The sequence below is a fragment of the Paramisgurnus dabryanus genome, chromosome 1, assembly GCF_030506205.2.
Source record: "Paramisgurnus dabryanus chromosome 1, PD_genome_1.1, whole genome shotgun sequence".
NCBI classification, from domain to species: Eukaryota; Metazoa; Chordata; class Actinopteri; order Cypriniformes; family Cobitidae; genus Paramisgurnus; species Paramisgurnus dabryanus.
Genome location: NC_133337.1, coordinates 65,176,683 through 65,195,057, shown reverse-complemented (window position 1 = coordinate 65,195,057; position 18,375 = coordinate 65,176,683). Strand labels below are relative to the sequence as shown.

At 36.3% G+C, this 18,375-nt stretch overlaps 1 protein-coding gene across 1 annotated transcript in view; it reads left to right on the top strand.

The window, feature by feature from the left end:
• The window catches only part of LOC135739425 (dynein axonemal heavy chain 9-like), a 116,289-nt gene that overhangs the window by 74,346 nt on the left and 23,568 nt on the right, over positions 1–18,375 (top strand). Inside the window, exons 28-34 of the mRNA XM_073815872.1 lie at positions 675–839; positions 1,775–1,915; positions 4,600–4,770; positions 4,876–4,998; positions 10,937–11,130; positions 11,741–11,889; positions 12,957–13,084. Of these exons, the coding sequence (XP_073671973.1) occupies positions 675–839; positions 1,775–1,915; positions 4,600–4,770; positions 4,876–4,998; positions 10,937–11,130; positions 11,741–11,889; positions 12,957–13,084 (1,071 nt within the window). The remainder of the gene's footprint in view (positions 1–674; positions 840–1,774; positions 1,916–4,599; positions 4,771–4,875; positions 4,999–10,936; positions 11,131–11,740; positions 11,890–12,956; positions 13,085–18,375) is intronic.

The window sequence follows — 18,375 nt, the reverse complement described above, 5'->3', positions numbered from 1 at the left end:
AAATTTAATTGTACCCGTTTTCTGATGAAAGGTTACACGACAGTCCAGATTTTTAAACCAAGTGTGTGTGTGTACTTTTTTTCTTTGTTGTCCTTCTTTGTTAACAGAACACTCATAGAAAGCCCCATTGGTCACTGTCAGAGATATAGTTTCGTAGTTTTCTTGGCGACCATTCCATTCTCTGGGGATTTCACATTTTCGTATTCACAAATTGACCTCATCAAGGATACATTTCGGCTTGACTGTTCAATATGCTATGCTTGTTATGGTATATAAATAGGGATTTACCTTCTCATTGTGGTTTGACTGCTTTTGATATTCCAGATCATTACTGTGGCTGTGTGTGGTTTGCATGTGTGTGGATGTATGCCAATGTGTGTGTTTGTTTCTCTTTTATAAATGTGGGAAATGGATCCATCCGCTTTGACAGTTCTATCACACTTCAGTGGTTGTGGTTTGATGTGTTTGCCAAGAGGAGCTCTGTTAATCCACCCAAATACTACCTTCATGTCTCCGGCTAGCAGATACAGGATATATTGATCTCTGGTTCCTTTCAGATGCACTCTTATGTTTGTGGCCTGTCTACAGTTTTTACCCTGTGTGTCTTGTTTCTTTAAATCATTATTTCTTTGCCCATCATTCTAAACACTCTTTGTTTGTTTTTTACTTTGAAGTCAAACCTTACAATGCAGCAGAACGGCTTTAAAATCACTTTGAAAACACTGGAGGATAACCTTCTCTCACGCTTGTCCTCTGCCTCTGGAAACTTTCTTGGAGACATAGAGTTGGTGGAGAACTTGGAGATAACTAAACGAACAGCAGCAGATATTGAGGATAAGGTGCGGTATTTCTTTTCCAGAACCTTAAACATTATCCGTTAAATAAAAGCTTATATTTTAATGGTTAAGTACTGTTAACTAACGGTAAAGGCTGCAACTGACTGCACATCCCTAAGGGATACTCCAGCCAAATATTAAAATTACCCCATTATTTACTCAACCTCAAGCATTGCAAGAAACACATATCCATCATCTTTCACACAAACACATTTTGAGTTATTTAAGTAAATGTTCTTGCTCTTCCAAGCTTATAAAGGGAGAAAACAGGGATCAGGGAACAACTTCTTACTTTAAGTCCCCCAAAAAGTGCATTTATCTTTCAAAGAGGAAATCCCCAATAATAATAAAAGTCTTCTGCGGGTATTCGATGTGATTTTGTACGGAAAAATCGACATTTTAAACTTTATAAACTATAATAACTAGCTTCAACGGCATCTTGGACTCATTGCCATGGGTACATTGTGCAGTGACTCTCGTGAATCAAGTCCAAGATGGCATGGTTACTGGAAGCTAGTTATTATAGTTATTATATTTCTTTTTACAAAATTGCATCAATAACTCACAAAAGACCTTTATTATCCCACTGGAGCCTACTTATCTTACAGTCTTTAGTCAGATTAAGTGCACACCTTGAAAAAAGATAGGGGTGTATCAGTGGTGTTTTCCTTTAAGTTATATTAATGTAGGTGAACACAGTAAAATCTGATTGCTTATTGTAATACTTAAGTATGTTTATATATGGATTAAATATGGATTTTTTCCAAATATGATTAAATTAAAATCCAAACATTTTTGAAACAAAACGTTGTTATTGCATAATACATACTTTTGGTAGTTGTCAGTACAGTTTGACTTTCCCAAAACACTTTTTTTGGGATAGTAACAAGCATGGTACTCAGCTTAGCTACTATATGTGTGTGTTTGCATCAATACAGGTGAAGGAAGCCAAGGTGACTGAGGCTGAGATCAATGATGCGAGAGAGCACTACCGCCCAGCAGCGGCCCGAGCCTCGCTTCTGTACTTTATCATGAACGACCTTAATAAAATCCACCCTATGTACCAGTTCTCTCTTAAGGTACATCCTGACCGTTGACCCTGAACCGCAGACCGGCTCTTTTAAAAACCTGTTTTTATTTCCCTGTTCTCAAGGATTTAGTTTGTACCACAGTCATAGTTTATTATATTTTCTGTGTCCTGGCTTAGCTGTGGTTTTATTACACTGTGTTGCGTCCCGTGCTAACACAGCTGTTCAGTCACGGTGAGCTACGGTTTTTAATATAACACACTCTTATATTGTACAGGTCTTGACTGAAACCACTATTAAGGGGATAGAAAAGGTTGTCATCAAGTTGGTACAAACCTGTATACATTTCTTTGTTCTGCTGAACACAAAGGAAGATATTTTAAGCAACGTTTGCAACCAAAGCACCATAGACTTCCATAGTATTTTTCTTTCCTGCTATGGAAGTCAATGGTGCTCCTTCTTCCTGCTTGATTCCAAATATCTTCCATAGTGCTCAGGAAAACAAAGAAAATGTATAAAGGTTTGTAACAACTAGTCAGTGTTGTATAAAGTACTAGAAAGCAATACTTGAGTAAAAGTACAAGTATTGTACTAGAAAAAGACTTTGGTAGAAGTGAAAGTTGTCTTTTAAAATATTACTCAAGTAAAAGTCTTAAAGTATCTGATATATACTGTACTTAAGTATCAAAAGTAATTTTCTGATATTTAATGTACTTAAGTATTTGAAGTAAAAGTAAAAAGTTTTTTTTTAAGCAAGCGGTTAGAACTTAGATTGTGAACTTTATTGTGGCTTTCTAATAGTAAAGCATATTCAGGGTTCCCATTATCTTCTTAATCTCAATCATCAAATAAAAATCTGTTTTTTTCAAGGACTTTTCAGGCACAATTCTCTTAAGTTCAAAGAGCAAACAGCATATTTTTAAAACTGACATCAAATAAAAAAGCAGAAATGTAACTTTTGTATGAACTTCAGGTAAAAATGAAAAATAAATAATAACTTATTTCTTTCAAAACATGAGCATATTTTTGAAAAAAGTGGAGTACTCCTTTAAGTTAGCTGCTCTACTAAGAAAAAAATGCCAACTCGTTGTGTGGCAATGAAAGCACTGTGACTTTGATCAACAATGCAAGCGTACATTCACAATGTATAACATTAGCACAACATTATCCTATAACCACTGAGTTTTGAGTTAATTAACATAAAAGGAAATCTCAAGTTTGACAAAACGTATGATGCTTTTGAAGACATGAATACAGTCCTTAACACTTTCTTTCTAACCTGCCACTGATTAACATAGCAGTTTTTTAAAAATATTTCTCAATCTAACATTAGCCTACCGGAGGGAATATTCGGCCGGCAGTTATGCTATAATGTTACCATAAACAGTTAAACGTGTTTCAGTTGAGAGTTCTCTATGAATTAAATAAAATCAGCCGTTTAACGTTGACGTTTATTAAACATGTGCGCCTGGCCATCACATTAGACAGATAATTATCTGATACGGCTTATGATAACTAATGTTGAATCACATGACATTGTGGCTTTACTTAATAACTATTATTTTAACGTACCTTGATGTGATTCTTCGGCAGGCATAAGAGGCACTTTATTCGGTAATTGGGAATCTTTAATTCCAATGTACAAAAACATTTCTTACAAATATGGCCACGGGTGTATAAAGTTAGCTTTCTCACCCTGTTCATCGTCGGGGTGGTCGATTACGATAACGGGAGGTCCTCCAGTAGGTGCTTTCATTGCAGTTACAGTTGTGCTTCCTCATCCTTTGGCAACACTACGCTAAAATAGAGTGTGCGTGAAATAGACGCTGCGTCCCAAACCGCATTCTTCCATACTATATAAAAGGCAAAAAGCACTACTTCTTGTATTCTTTGCCTACTATATAGGATGAAAGTAGGCAGTTTGGGACGCAGCGAGAGTGTACGGAGTGTGCGTAATGCAATCTAGAAGCACTGATTCGCCAAAACCTCCCTTGAGGTCGAACACATTTCTTCTGATTTTATTTTGTAGTAACGAGTAACGAATATGCTTAGTGGAAATATATCGGAGTAAAAGTATACATTTTATCTATACAATGTAGTGAAGTAAAAGTGAAAGTTGACATAAATTTAAATAGCGAAGTAAAGTACAGATACGTGAAATTTCTACTTAAGTACAGTATCGAAGAATTTTTACTTCATTACATTACAACACTGCAACTAGTAAATAAGTAAATGGATTCCTGCAGCCTAATGTAATGCACAGTGTCATGACAAAATATAGTTGTGATCATCCAATCATAGTTGAATGTAATTGTTTCTTTGTTTAAAATGTTCTTCAAAAGGGATTTCTATCTTCGGCACAGAATTCTGTTGAAAGCACTCAATGTTAATGTCAAAAACAGTTTTGCAGGCAATAATATGAAATAGATTATGAATGTATACCCATTTTGTCTACTTTCTGGGCACTGGCTTTCTGTGCATGCTTTCCCATCATTGTGCTGATAAGACACAATCTACAGCTATCAAAAAATAATTGCCTCTTCCCTGTTGTACAGATTTATGCGGAGAAATCTTCCTCAGAAACCTGTTAGAAAAATGTCTCATTAGAGAATGAGAAGGAAAACAAACACAACTGTATTAAATAGCTCAATTTATAATTCTCTAGGTGTTTTCTATCCATCTGTCTAATAGCTTCATTCTTCTCCTTTCTGCTTTTGTGTGCAACTCACGTCCAGGCGTTCAACGTCGTGTTTCAAAATGCCGTACTAAAAGCCGCCCCGGATGAGACCTTGAAACAACGGGTCCTAAATCTGATTGACAACATCACGTCCTCTGTATTCCAGTACACCACCCGTGGACTCTTTGAGTGTGACAAACTCACCTACACCGCCCAGCTTGCTTTCCAAGTGAGCTGTTATTTCATTACGTCTAACGGATGACAAGCAATAGTCATAAAGACTGTAACATATGCCTTGTCTCTGCTTGTTTCTCTGGTATTCATCTCCATTCAGGTCTTGCTCATGAATAAAGAGATCAATCCTAGTGAGCTGGACTTCCTTTTAAGGTATCCGGTCCAACCTGGAATGACCTCACCAGTGGACTTCCTGTCAAACCATTCCTGGGGTGGAATTAAAGTAAGTTGTTAAATATATTCTCCCAAGGGTTTTTCCCTCCTAGGACTTATTTTTCCTCGGATAAAAGCCCGGGGTTTTTTTTTCTCCTAGGGGGTTTTTCACCCCGGGGAGGCAGCCTTTTTGGGCTTTACCTAGCTTCCTCTTCTATACGTTGCTTTAGTAATACGTGCAATTATAATATTGAGTCATAGCCGCAGCAAATTTAACTGCTCATGCTATCATGTATTTTGTTGTGCTATCTGTCGTTTTCTGTGCTTTTCACTGCTTCTATTTATGTAAAGCTGCTTTGAAACAATTGACTTTTGTGAAAAGCGCTATATAAATAAAATTGAATTGAATTGAATTGAATTGAATATATTGCTTATTTTGAGGACACTTATTTTGGGTCCTCCACTTCAAATATTTATATGTACTAAAAGAGAAAAATTTAATCGCAGGAAACCTGTATCAGTCATCGTTCTAAACTTGGTTGTGTAATTAATAGGGATTCAACAATACAGTTAATCCACGGTTCAGTACACATCTTGGTTTTTAAACCATGGTTTCTGTTTGGTTCCCATTAAAGTGTTTTTACATTATTCTATGATTAGGCGACAATGAGATGTTAAGAAGAAAAATGGGTTTAATTGCATTTCTCTTTATTTTACGGAAATGCAAAGATCAACTTTTAGTATTTTTTATATAAACATACATAAGTTGTTTAAAATAATATACCTATACTTAAGTAAATTACACTTAACAGTACTGCTGTAAAGTAGCCTTTATTAAGAAATATTTAACTTTGTGTCAGACGTGTTCTCAAAGTTATTCGTTTTTTCAATATGTATGTAATTGAGGCGATAAGCACACGTACACGTCATTCACATCGCCCCATGCGAATTTGCCTATATTTACATCTTTGCATTGACTTAATATGTAATCTACTCATGCAAATAATTAACCCACACTACAGGATTGAAAGACGTCAGTGCTGTTTCGCATCGTTATCCGCTTGCTATGAGCATGTGTGAAATCTGACACCAGCATTGCAAGCATGTTTAAGCATTTTGAGTATCTACCGATACAGAGTCCTATACTTCTGTAATACATAATAAAGAAGAGTAAAAAACAGATCCAGGATGTTCCTTATTTTTTATTTAATTCACCTATTTTAACATTCAACAACTCTGTGAACAAACAGAGCAGTTCTGTAGCATCTCTGCAACAAAGTGATGCCATGCCGCACGCGTTGCTGTTTCTGTGTGGAGTCAAAAGGGTCTAACTCTGAGCCAGCATAACTATAGATGTTTTAAAAAAATAATGAGAATATATATATAGTATGTACCGGGGTTAAATTGGGATTTGTTTTGTGGGGGGCGTTCAAGGGTTAATATGTTTAATCCTGATGACAGCAAAGCCATTACAGTAGGGTGTTTCAAAGACGTTTTGGACCTCTGATAGGATTTTATAAGTTTCAACTTTAAAGCTGTGCCACAGATTGACCCAAACTTTAAAACCTGAACTTTAAATTATGCAAATCTATAGACTATAGGTCTGACACCATACATGCAATTGATCAAACTTTGAAGAAACCTTCTTGACTAATTCTAAGCATAAGATAGGCTACCCAAAAAGACTCAATTAACAAGAAAAACAACTTACTGATTTATCAATATGTCTTATAATTTAACAAATTAGATTCCCTAAGCTGGTCAGCAGTTAGTAAAACTAAAGATAGGTCATAACTGATTAGTATAATCTAAATTAAATTTTTCAGTATTCAATAAGTCTCTCTCTTTCTCTGTCTCTCTCTCTCTCACTCTCTCTCTCTCTCTCTCTCACTCTCTCTCTCTCATCTCTCTCTCTCTCACTCTCTCTCTCTCATCCTCTCTCTCTCATCTCTCTCTCGCTCTTTCTCTCTCATCTCTGCAATGTGTAATGTCATGATCCTGCGCGAATGCGCATTCTTAAGGTTCTGGGTGAGACGCGGAGCTGCGTACCGATGTAGGTTAAATGAGCAGATGGTGACAAAAACCTGGTCGCGCAATCAGTTTTTATCAGGGGTTCCCCGCGCGCATGAGCGTGAAGCCTATGAATGAAAACAAGTCATCATTCAGTTCTCGTCAGTTCACATGCCGCAGCGCATACACTGGCGCAGAGCGAGACCTTCAGCCTATGTGCCGGGGCTTAGCCCTGGACGGCCCTGGCCCCATTTAAACCCATGTATCCGAGTCCTGATTGGGAGGTAACGTCGGATTCCGATCGAGTCTGAAACCACGTGATCGGGCCCAATTTCCGATGACGTGATCTGATTGGGACATCCCTAGATTTATCAATCTTACTGTTCTTAAAGTAAGTGTTTCTGCAGCGCACTGACTGAGGGCAGCAGCGTAGTCTTCTCTTCTTACTAGATTACAAACTCAGATTCATTTTTTTTTACTGTGCACTTTGCTCCACACCACGAGCCTTTATATAGTTGACACGCTCGCTTTTGCACTATTCTTTAAACCGCCAGGGGGTGACTCAAGCAATCAAGTCCCAAACCAACACAAAGTAAAGGAAAGAAGTCGTTTGCTGGAACAACCCTGCTGCTTGTAACATCAAAGCTTGATATATAAATAAAACGACAATATCTTAAATATGTCTTTATTAAACATAATCATTTCATTAACGTTTTTACTTAACAAACAATACAGAAATCTTAAGGTTTGTTTTTTATTCCTGATTCAATGGTATATTTAATACAAATATTTAAAGACAATAATTCTAAATCATATGTAAAAGAATTTTGTGTTTAAATGGCAATGTTTCCATTGCCAGAATCGCCTGGAGATAAGTCATTTTCAGGTGCAGGGCCGCGTGCGCAGTTACAAAAAATGCAGTGCACATCTTCACGCAAAATGGGGTGTGGTGCATCCAATGCGCACGACCACCCATTCTGCGTTGATGTCCTTTTTGGTGCGCACACCAACGCGCTCATGCGGATGCGTCGAGTAAAAACAATACTCAACGTTGTGCTTTCGCCACTGCCAATCAAACAGAAAAAGAAATCGAGATATAACTTATATTATACTTATATACGTACAGTAGTGCATTTATCAACCCACGTCATTTAATTATATACCTACTTCTTTTATAAACATAATTAATAACAATTAATAATTATTATTTTAAAGAGCTAAAATAAAAAAAATTATAGGTCATTTAAAAATTATGCTCTCTTTTTTATGCCTATTCATTGTCAATTTTAAAGACTGCAGTTTGAGATAAATATTTGAGTAGCCTATTGTGTACTTCACAAACTAAAACTACTGTAATCATAATTGTATTACATTACATTACATTGTATTATATCTCAAATCTATTCAGTTATTTATAATGTAATGCCATTTAATGTAGCTAACTACTTTTTAATAGTAACTTATATTGTAGCCAACTACCTTTTTCAAATGGGTAGCTTGGCTGTAGTTTAACTACTTTTACTGGTAAGTAGTTTGTTGCTTATCTAACTACAATTTCAGAGTTCCCCAACACTGCTCAAAGCCAAGATAAGCTTTAATGTCAGGATTTGTTTTCCATTTCATTTGTGATTTGTTTCCAAGCTTTGTTAATTTATAAAATGTGTGAACCTGGCTGTGAAATCCCAGCTAAAGTAATTTTTTGTGTTCTGTTTTCTAAATAAAATCATCTCCTACATAATGTAAAGAGCATTCTGTGAAAAATAACCTTAATGTCTTTAATATTGACTGAGTAAGATCATGTCAAAGATTGAAATCAATACGAATTCAATAACTTTGATGCTCCTAATCTCATCAATAGATTGAGATTTAAGCCTGGATTTCATAGACACGTTCACATGTTATTATTTATTCCCATTTTTCTTTTATTTTTACAATTCTCTGATTCATTTGATTCAGTCATGTGCATTAAAAGTAGTTGCGAAGCTACCATTCCAAAGTATCTTCTCCAGCAATGCTGTGCCTTTAAGAAGCTTCAGCTTTAACAGTTTCCTGAGCAACTAACTTCGATTTACTATACAGTAGAAACCCAGAAACCCTACTGCAGTTCTCCAGCTATCATCAATGGCGAGAACGTAAAAGAGTCTGGAGTTATTTCAGCTAGAGGAAATTCACAATGGGCTCAAATGTGCCATTAGGATTTAGTGTTTCCCATAAGCATTTTTTATTTTTTTTTGGATTATGAGTCATCATCTCCTGCTGGTTTCAGTATCTTTGGGTCGAGCCGTCGAACCGTCCTCTCCATACGAAAGGGATCGGCATGTGTCACAATGTTTTTCTTCCAAGAGAATATAAAAATAGCTTTGCAATAGGAAAGCCTCATTTCTGCTGCCTAAGCACTTCTGAAGGTTTGGTTTATGAAGAAACACATTCATGTTTGCTCAGCAGTTTGTGCATTGAAAATACTTTACTTTGTAGTTAGATTTGATTAGCACTTTGACAGGTGCGATGATGGTGCATCTGAACTTTTTGTTCTCATTGAGGCTTTTATGTCTGTCTTCACAACCTTTCTTTTTGATAAGATCGCACACTGTCCACTATGCTTGCAGAATGATGCATGCTGATGGACACCTGCACTTTTTTTATTAAAGCATCTGTTCCATTTTCTAAAATGAAGTGTACCATTTTTTAGATGTTAATATTTTTTCTCTCATGCAAGGATAATGTGCAGTCAACTATAAATCTTTTACAGTACAGGTTGATTTTTTTAAATACCATCAACACTAAGGCTCTCTGATGACATTGCTTAGTTTGTTTCTGCATTCCACCCTGCCTCATGGTGCGTTCACATCAGACGCGAATGAAGAATTAAGCGTGAGTGGTTTACATGTTAAGTCAATGCAAAGACGTGATAGACATCCTGAGGTGCGATTCGCGTGAATGAGGCGGCGCGAATGAAGCATTTCGTGCGAATTGAGCATTTTAGGCAAATTAAAAAATCAGACATTTGCTTTATATTCACTGTGCATTAACCAATGAGGAGCTTGGTTACATACATATTGAGGCTATACAAGCTAGCTAAAGCCTGCAAATTGAGTGCATTCATGCGCCAATGACTCAAGTTACTCAAAATATTCAACCGTTAATTGACACTATGTTCATTAGCGTCTAGTGTGAACACACAGTAACACATCGGCTTATCCAAGGTGTAAGTATGTGGTAAGACTTTCTGAACAATGAGAGACTTTTCAGAAAACCTGTTTGAAAGCTTTTCGGTGATGCTAGTGGTGCAAAAGAAAAATTTACATGCCACCTTAAATATTTTAATCTTTTAAATATTTTTTCTACTTCTAATGGTTTCCTGTGATATAAAATCAAAATGTCATCTTGATAGGCATTGTTTAAAGAGCACCTATTGTACGATTTACAATTTTACATTTCCTTTGGTGTGTAATTGTGTATTAGTACATGTTAACGATATGCAAAAAGTTAAAAATCCCCAAGTAAATGATGACGTGAGTTGTCCTCTCCAACATAAATCTCTCTTCTTGGACTACAACAAACACACGGATTGTAGGCAACAGTTTACTTCCTGGGATTGGTGATTAAGTAAAGACTGACATTATTATAATTCCTCCCGCTTCTGACTTAGCCTGTACGTTAACTCATGTTAGCATTGCTGAATCTTCAAAACATGGTAAGGAGCATCACATTTTTTTGGCTGACGTTAAAGGTATTCAGGCCATTCACAACGTACAGATTATCTGACCAATCAGGGACACATCATTTTTCAAATAAATGAGTTTTGTACAAAATCAATGCGTTTTAGGAAAAGAGTAAAATCTGGAGCTACAAAAATGTTCGGTATGTGGAAAATAATGTGTTTTTGAACCATAAACCATGCGAACACATTGTATTATACCAAATACACAAAATAGCGCTGTATTTAGCAATAAAAATAGGTGCTCTTAATAAACACTATGTTGTGATATTTGTTACAGGCTCTCTGTAATATGGAGGAGTTTCAAAATCTTGACCGGGACATTGAAGGGTCCTCTAAGCGTTGGAAGAAGTTTGTGGAGTCCGAGTGTCCAGAGAAAGAGAAGTTCCCTCAGGAATGGAAGAATAAAACAGCTCTTCAAAGGCTATGCATGATGAGAGCTTTGCGTCCTGACAGAATGACCTACGCTGTCAGGTCAGACGCCAACCCATCTATAAAACACTGTTGATGAGATTCTTTCATCTATGTCATCATCTTTGTCTGATGTTCAAGCTTTAAAGCTGTGTTTTACAGAAGTATGTGTCATGATATTGTCATCAAAAGTTAGTGCAGCAGTGTGAAATCTGACGAAATGTATTCGATAGCCATGCCAACTTGACTGATTAACAAAAGTCTAAGCCCTCTGGCAACCCTGTTGATGGATAATGCACATTTTGGTTCGAGAGAACATCTCAAAAGTCTTGAGAGGATCGTCATTAAATATTGTTTAAAATAATGTTTTGAACTTTTTGGTATATTAGCATTTTTCCCTTGTCCACTGGGCTCTGCATCCAGTATATTGCCATTGGCATCAGCCATTAGTAAGTTGCTGTGTTTCTACTGCATGACCTTTAGGCAATGCTAATACAATAGAATTGCGTAGGCTAGTAAGTTTTGAAGATTTATTCTTTGGTTTTAACATAATTTAGGCATATTTACATAATATGTACATCAGTGTTACAATGCGTGTCATAATTATGACATTTCCTGTTTGATAAAACCTAAATTAAGTCCTAAATAAGAAACCTTGTTTTTTCCAATTCAGAGATTTTGTGGAAGAGAAACTGGGCAGTAAATATGTAATGGGACGATCTGTGGACTTTGCTGTCTCTTTTGAAGAATCTGGAGCTGCCACACCCATGTTCTTCATCCTGTCACCCGGGGTAGACCCCCTGAAGGATGTGGAAAAACACGGTACAATTATTTTAAAGGGGTCCTAGCGTGAAAATCTGACTTTTTACATGTTTAAGTGCTATCATTTGGTCCCCAGTGCTTTTTCAACATAGAAAACATGATAAAGAACAACCCAGTCACTTTGTTTTGGTGAACCATTCTCTGCAAGCATCTAAAAAATAAAGTCATTCAGGTTTCACCTCTTTTGTGACATAGGTATTGAGTCTGATTACAATAATACTGCCCCTTAATCTGCACTATCCAACCATGGCACTGCCATTTAGTGGAAAGAGAGGGAAAAAATCACAGCACAATTGAATTTCAACAAATCACAGACATGGGAATCAGTGTTTGAATTTTATCAGCTCATTTGCATTTTAAAGGACACATCCATTTTTGCTCGCACCTACAAAGTGGCAATTGTAACATGCTATAATTAATTATCTGTGTGGTATTTAACGCTAAAACTTCACACATGCACTCTGGGGACCCAAAGACTTATTTTATATATTAAAAAAGTCTCATCATATGACCCCTTTAAAGCAACACCAAAGAGTTTTTTTTACCTTAAAATAACGTTTCCAAAAAAGTTTCAGTGGTTCATCCACTCAAAACAGGGTGAATGGCACTTTCACATTCGCTTTGCAGCCCTCTATCGGCCAAAACCGCACTAAAGAAGTTTCCAAACGTCGGGTAGTGGTCCTGTAGTTCGAGTGAAAACTACAAAAACTTGCTTTACGGCAGACCTACAATCCAATCAGAGCCAGCTATGCTGCAGTATTTACGACAGTTCTAATGAACAATTACGCGTCTAACCTGTAGGGGGAGCAAAGAGCAATAACTCTTTAGTGTTGCTTTAAAAAGCTAATTTTTAGCTACCGGTAATAGGAATTCTGTCCTTTGCAAAGACCATTTATATCATTAACCACAAAAGTGTTGCAAATGTCCATGTTTTTAAAGTGTAATTTTTTAATTTTCAAAATGACCCCCTAAATATCAGAGGATACCAATACAGGAAGCAAATATTTAGTAAATTTGAAGTCAAACTCAACTTTGACTATTTACTATTTGAATACCATTTAATGCAGGACGCAAACTGGGATATACGTTCGACAACAAAAATTTCCACAACGTGTCTCTGGGCCAGGGCCAAGAGGTGGTAGCAGAACAGGCTCTGGATATGGCTGCAAAAGAGGGACACTGGGTCATTTTACAGGTAAGATATAGTTATACAGCACTCCAGTCTAGATGTGTCGAAAGTGCACATTTGCATTCAGGAAATGCAGATCTTATTAAAATTGACCAGCAAACATTGATTAATTTAATATTTCTGTTCAATCTGTATAGTTGGATATTTTCATATTTTTTTACATATCAAGTCATGGACTCCACTCTCAAGTGCCTATTACTAAATGCTTAAGCCAGTTCACTGAGTTTACAATGGGTAAAAATTTTTGCCTTAACATTTAGCACTTAACTGGCAAAGTAAATGTGTGGGTTTACGCTTCCTTGCTGATGATTAATGACCTGTTGTTCTCCACTGGGAGGAAAAAGAAAAATGCCTCCATGCCCAACCAGTCCACTTTCCCACCGCAGGGAAAGAGCCGCACTTCGCTAATGAGTCCATTAGACGGCTTTCATTTCATCCAAATGTCATTCTTAAGGCAGTGTCTGCTCTGGCCGCAGCTTCTCATTAAACATATTAATCTGGACATCTTCCAGTACCCAGCCAAATGTACGAGCTGGCTGTATAAATGTGGTTTGATTAAAAATAAAATAGCAATCAATACGTCAGAGTGCATAAAAAATAGTAAATTTGTTACAATTGAAATGCTTCTGCTTATTTAAACCTGATTGTAGAAATTGATTCCTACAAACATCAAAGCTCTATCATTAAACCCAATCTCAACAGGACAGGAATGCATTTTACCGTATAAAGAGGCTCCTGCAAAGAATAACAATCACTTTAATGGACAGGAAGAATGCGAACATCCTCAGTCTAATCTGGCAGTTGATCTGAAGTACAGTAAGCCTAACGCTACAGTATAGTGACCAGAAACATCGAGATGAGCGGCAGATGAATTGCCTTGGCTTGAAAATTTAAATTGATGGAACCATAGGGCTTCCTCTTCTAATCTTCATCTGGCAATCTCATCTCACCCAGAAGGTCCTGCCTTGGCAAGATGGCCCACGGCCCGTCTCTTTCAGCCCACTTATGAATTCCGACTTTGCCTGTGAGATGATGGGTCAATGGAAAGTTCCTCTCCACTGAAGGTTAATTATATTGCAGCACACAGAGCCCTGGCCAACAGAAATGCAGAAATCCACTCAGTGTGGAGAGGCAATCAATGGCTAATACCAAGGCAGAAAATCCTCAGTCCCGGGAATCAAATGGCTTAAACTGACCAGAGCCCCCAAACCCCTCCCTTTAGAAATGTACTCTTTTAGATACACATTGAGTAGAGATGAGGAGAGCAAGGTGAATTCGCTCAGGGACGGCTTGAAAAGTGGCTGCCAGGATAGTGTTTAACTTTAATGGATTTTCTGGAAGGAATATGCTGCATTCAGCCTTTTACTACCGCCACTCGTTATAAGGTCGTGTTATCGAGCTTTACTGACAGATTCAGCAATAAAACTGATTCCAGCGAAGACAAAAAAGTTGAGAGCCGTTAATTAAAAGCCATCATGTAAATAACTTTGAAGGCTTTGATACACTAAAATGTAATTCAGTGTTATGTACTGAATTACGAACAACCATCTAGTAAATCATTGGAATGATGGGTAAAGATTAGGGCTGTAACGATTAATTGTGTGTCCCATTGAAAATGTCTGAAATCGATTCTGAATCGCAAGGCTGTGATTCTGTGTTTCATGCACAGATTGTGCGTGTACTACGGCATTTGGTCAGTAGGAAGTCCTTATCAATGAAAAATCATTGAGTCGGAGTCGTTTATAATGTGCATTTAAAAAAGCAACACTCGTTAAACAAAATCATTTAAAATATTCTTTATTATCATGAAACAATTTGAAAAACAGGGATCTAGATATTTCTGTAGACATTTCCTGGAATGGCATTAATGCTGCTACTTCTGTGGCACAAAGGGAGTTTCTGCACGAGAGCGCCCCCTGGCTTTTGGATGTGCCGGGATTTCACCGTAATTCATTCAAATTCATTCATTGAGAAAACGCGCATATGCACGATTAATCGTTACACCCCTAGTAAAGATGTACTCTGACAGTCTTATACACAACCACAAATGCAAAATGTACCCACTGACCATCAGCAAGTGGGTGTGTCCACATGTCAAGGTTATAAAAACTAGGGTACAGCTGTGTCTGAAAACGAAAGCAGTTTCAAAGTCAGCTTAAGAAAACTGGATTCATATCTCCAAAACATCATAACATATTCATTTCATTCGTATTTAAAGGAATATTTCACTTTTATAAACAAAATTCTGATAATTTACTCACCCCCATGTCATCCAAGATGTTTGTATTTCTTTGTTCAGTCGGGAAGAAATTCATTTTTTTTTGTTGAAAAACATTCCAGGATTTTTTTTCCATATCGTGGACTTTATTGGGCCTCAACAATTCACAGTTTTAATGCAGCTTCAAAGGGCTCTAAACGACCCAACCGTGGCATAAGGGCCTTACTGTATCTAGCAAAACGAACGTCATTTTTTCCGAAAAAAATAACGTTTAAACCACAACTTCCATGGCCACACTACCACTCCAGTGTGGAGAAAGAGGACCGTTCAGACGTTGTTGTATGTGGTATGATACTTATTAATGCCTTTGTGTCAGTTTATTGTTTAAAGTGGTCCGCAAGTGTGTTTCACCTACGTCATGTGTGACCTTTTGACGTGATTACATAATACATAAGGTCGTGCTGGGGCATCGCATGGCTAGTGCAAGAAAAGAAGTTGTGGCCTAAAAGTACAGATTTTATCATTTTTTTGGACAAAAATGACAATCTTTTCTGTAATTTACTGTAATTAAGTAGTTTTTCCGTGTATTTGTACTTTTATGAGTACATTTTTAAGTCTGTAATTTCCCTTGTACTTAAGTACAAATTAAGGTAAGTAATGTACTTCGCTACTTTGAAAATCACATTCGTTACTAAGTACTTGTAGAATTTGAATCAAATTAATATTCAAATCTTTGACAGCATTTGGATATCCAATAGAAATAATTGATCGTGGGCGGGCCAATAAAAACCCTTGTATTTGAACCGGAAAAAAGCCCGGTCTCTGCGTCCTTCACTGTGACGTTGTATTTAGTGCTTTAATGTCAAAGAACTTTGGCGTTATGGACGCTGAATTAATTAAAAATTCAGATGAAATACCGGATGATGAGTGCCCATGGCCGCACCTGGGAGTTGTTCAAACAGAGGAAGGAAAGGAGACAGCGTGTAAATGTAATGCAAACTTTGTTTGCCATCTGCAGTGATTTCGGCTTACAACACTTCAGCCTCTAATCTCAAAAAGCACATTATGGTAAGAAGACTTATAACCATATTTATTTGATCGTCTTCGTTTTTAATGTTGGGTAGACCTCACGATAATTTGCCAGAAAACATCACTTGAAACATGTAGGTATGTGACAAAATGACGTAATACGCACGAGCGCTTTGTTCCCACGGCTGTGTTCCCAGCAGGTATTCAGCGCCAGACACGTTGGTGACTTAGGAAATCTGTCATATCTTTGCTTTGTGAAAACCTCTAAAGCCCATATACTAGTGACATAAATTACTTCCTCACGTTGATTCTCACGTTCGAATTTCCAAGATTGCTGTCGTAAGAAGAAAGTTATAAGCGAAGCAAAATTTCTTTCGTGTTTGGCATTGAAATCCTCTATGAAGGCGAGTATTTTTTGTTTCAAACCAAATACTTTTGATAGAATATACATTTAACTTGAATTAGGTGAAGTTTGGGATTGATTGTAACATTCGCATGTGCTTTTTTAAGATCCGCAAGTGACGTTGATGTCAAAAGCAGAATCGCCCATTCAATCATATTGGCTTCCAAAACTTCTCCGTTTTCATCAATCCGTGCATTATTTTTTTAAAGTAATCATACAGAACGAAGGATTAGAATCTCTAGATTACATTATTGGCATAATTTTGTCAAACATATAAATAAATACATGCATGCAACATGCATGCATTTATTGAATTATTATTAATGATAAATAACATAATCATCAATTAATGTATTAATAATATCTGACCATTTAAATTGCTCGCCAGCATTATTAGTCAATTAAGAAATATTAAAGAAACAATGAAATGTTTCTTTAATATATAAAAATACAGCTTTTATTTGAGAGGGCTTTGATTTCATATGGAAAGATATGCGTGGATTGATGCTCTCGGTTTCATTAATTAGTGGTTAATCAAAAATAATAACATTTATATATATATCTTTTAAAAAGATGTCATCTTAATCTTGGGCTTTTAATTACATACAATGTGGTGTTTGAATTATGCAAATAGACCAAGAAATGAGAAAGTTATGATATTTTAAAGTGTTTGGTCAAGTTTTTCATAGTTTTATAGTTTTAATTGGGTACAAAAATGCCCCCTAATTTTCGAGTTAAAAAATTCCATAACTTTCTTAATAATTATCCGATTTTAATAATTTAAAAACCATGTTAAAGTTCTTTTTATTATCTATCATATGGTTATAATTATATATGTATTTATATTTTTTGTCACATACCTAAAACATGAGCTTCAGTTACCTAGGTGACGAGCACGTAGACCATAAAAAAAGATTTAACATTGTAAAATGGTGCTCAAAGTTAAATTTCATGTCATTGTCAACATTGTATTATTCATATTGAATCAGTGTTTTAAGCTTATAATAATAAACAGTCTAATAAGGACTCTTTATCAAATTCGTCTGTTGCCGCGTCCCACTGGCGTAGCAGTGTAACTGCACTGACAGCCTGTCTAAATTACACATATGTCAGTGCTAAATCATAAATGCTGATAACTTTTGAAATATTAGTAGGGTACTTTTGGAAAGCTTTCTTGTCCAATAATATTTTTAACTCTTTTCCCCGCCATTGACGAGTTATCTTGTCAATTAAGAAAAAAAAAACATTTGCATAAAACGTGTTTCTGAAGAATTTATGTTAATGTGCAATACCGCGATTGTCCACTAGATAGCGGACTTAACCAATTTATGGATAAACTGAAGCCAAAACGTTATTTACTAATTTTATGTTTGATATTCGTTCTGAATCTGATCTCTAACTAAATTCCTTCACAAAAATGCAATTGTTTCAGCTTTTTGCTAAAAAAATGTGTATTTGTAAAGAAAAACACCAATATTTAAGAGTTTATAAGCAGGGAAAAAAAAGGATGGAACGGTTTTTCACTTTTTTTATTGTTTGTTTGAAAGTAGAGGGTCTGTTCTTTCATTTGATATATATATTTTTAGAAGAAAAATTTCCTGGAAGCATTTTGTAAAACTTTTGTGAAAATCATAAAAAATGCTGGCG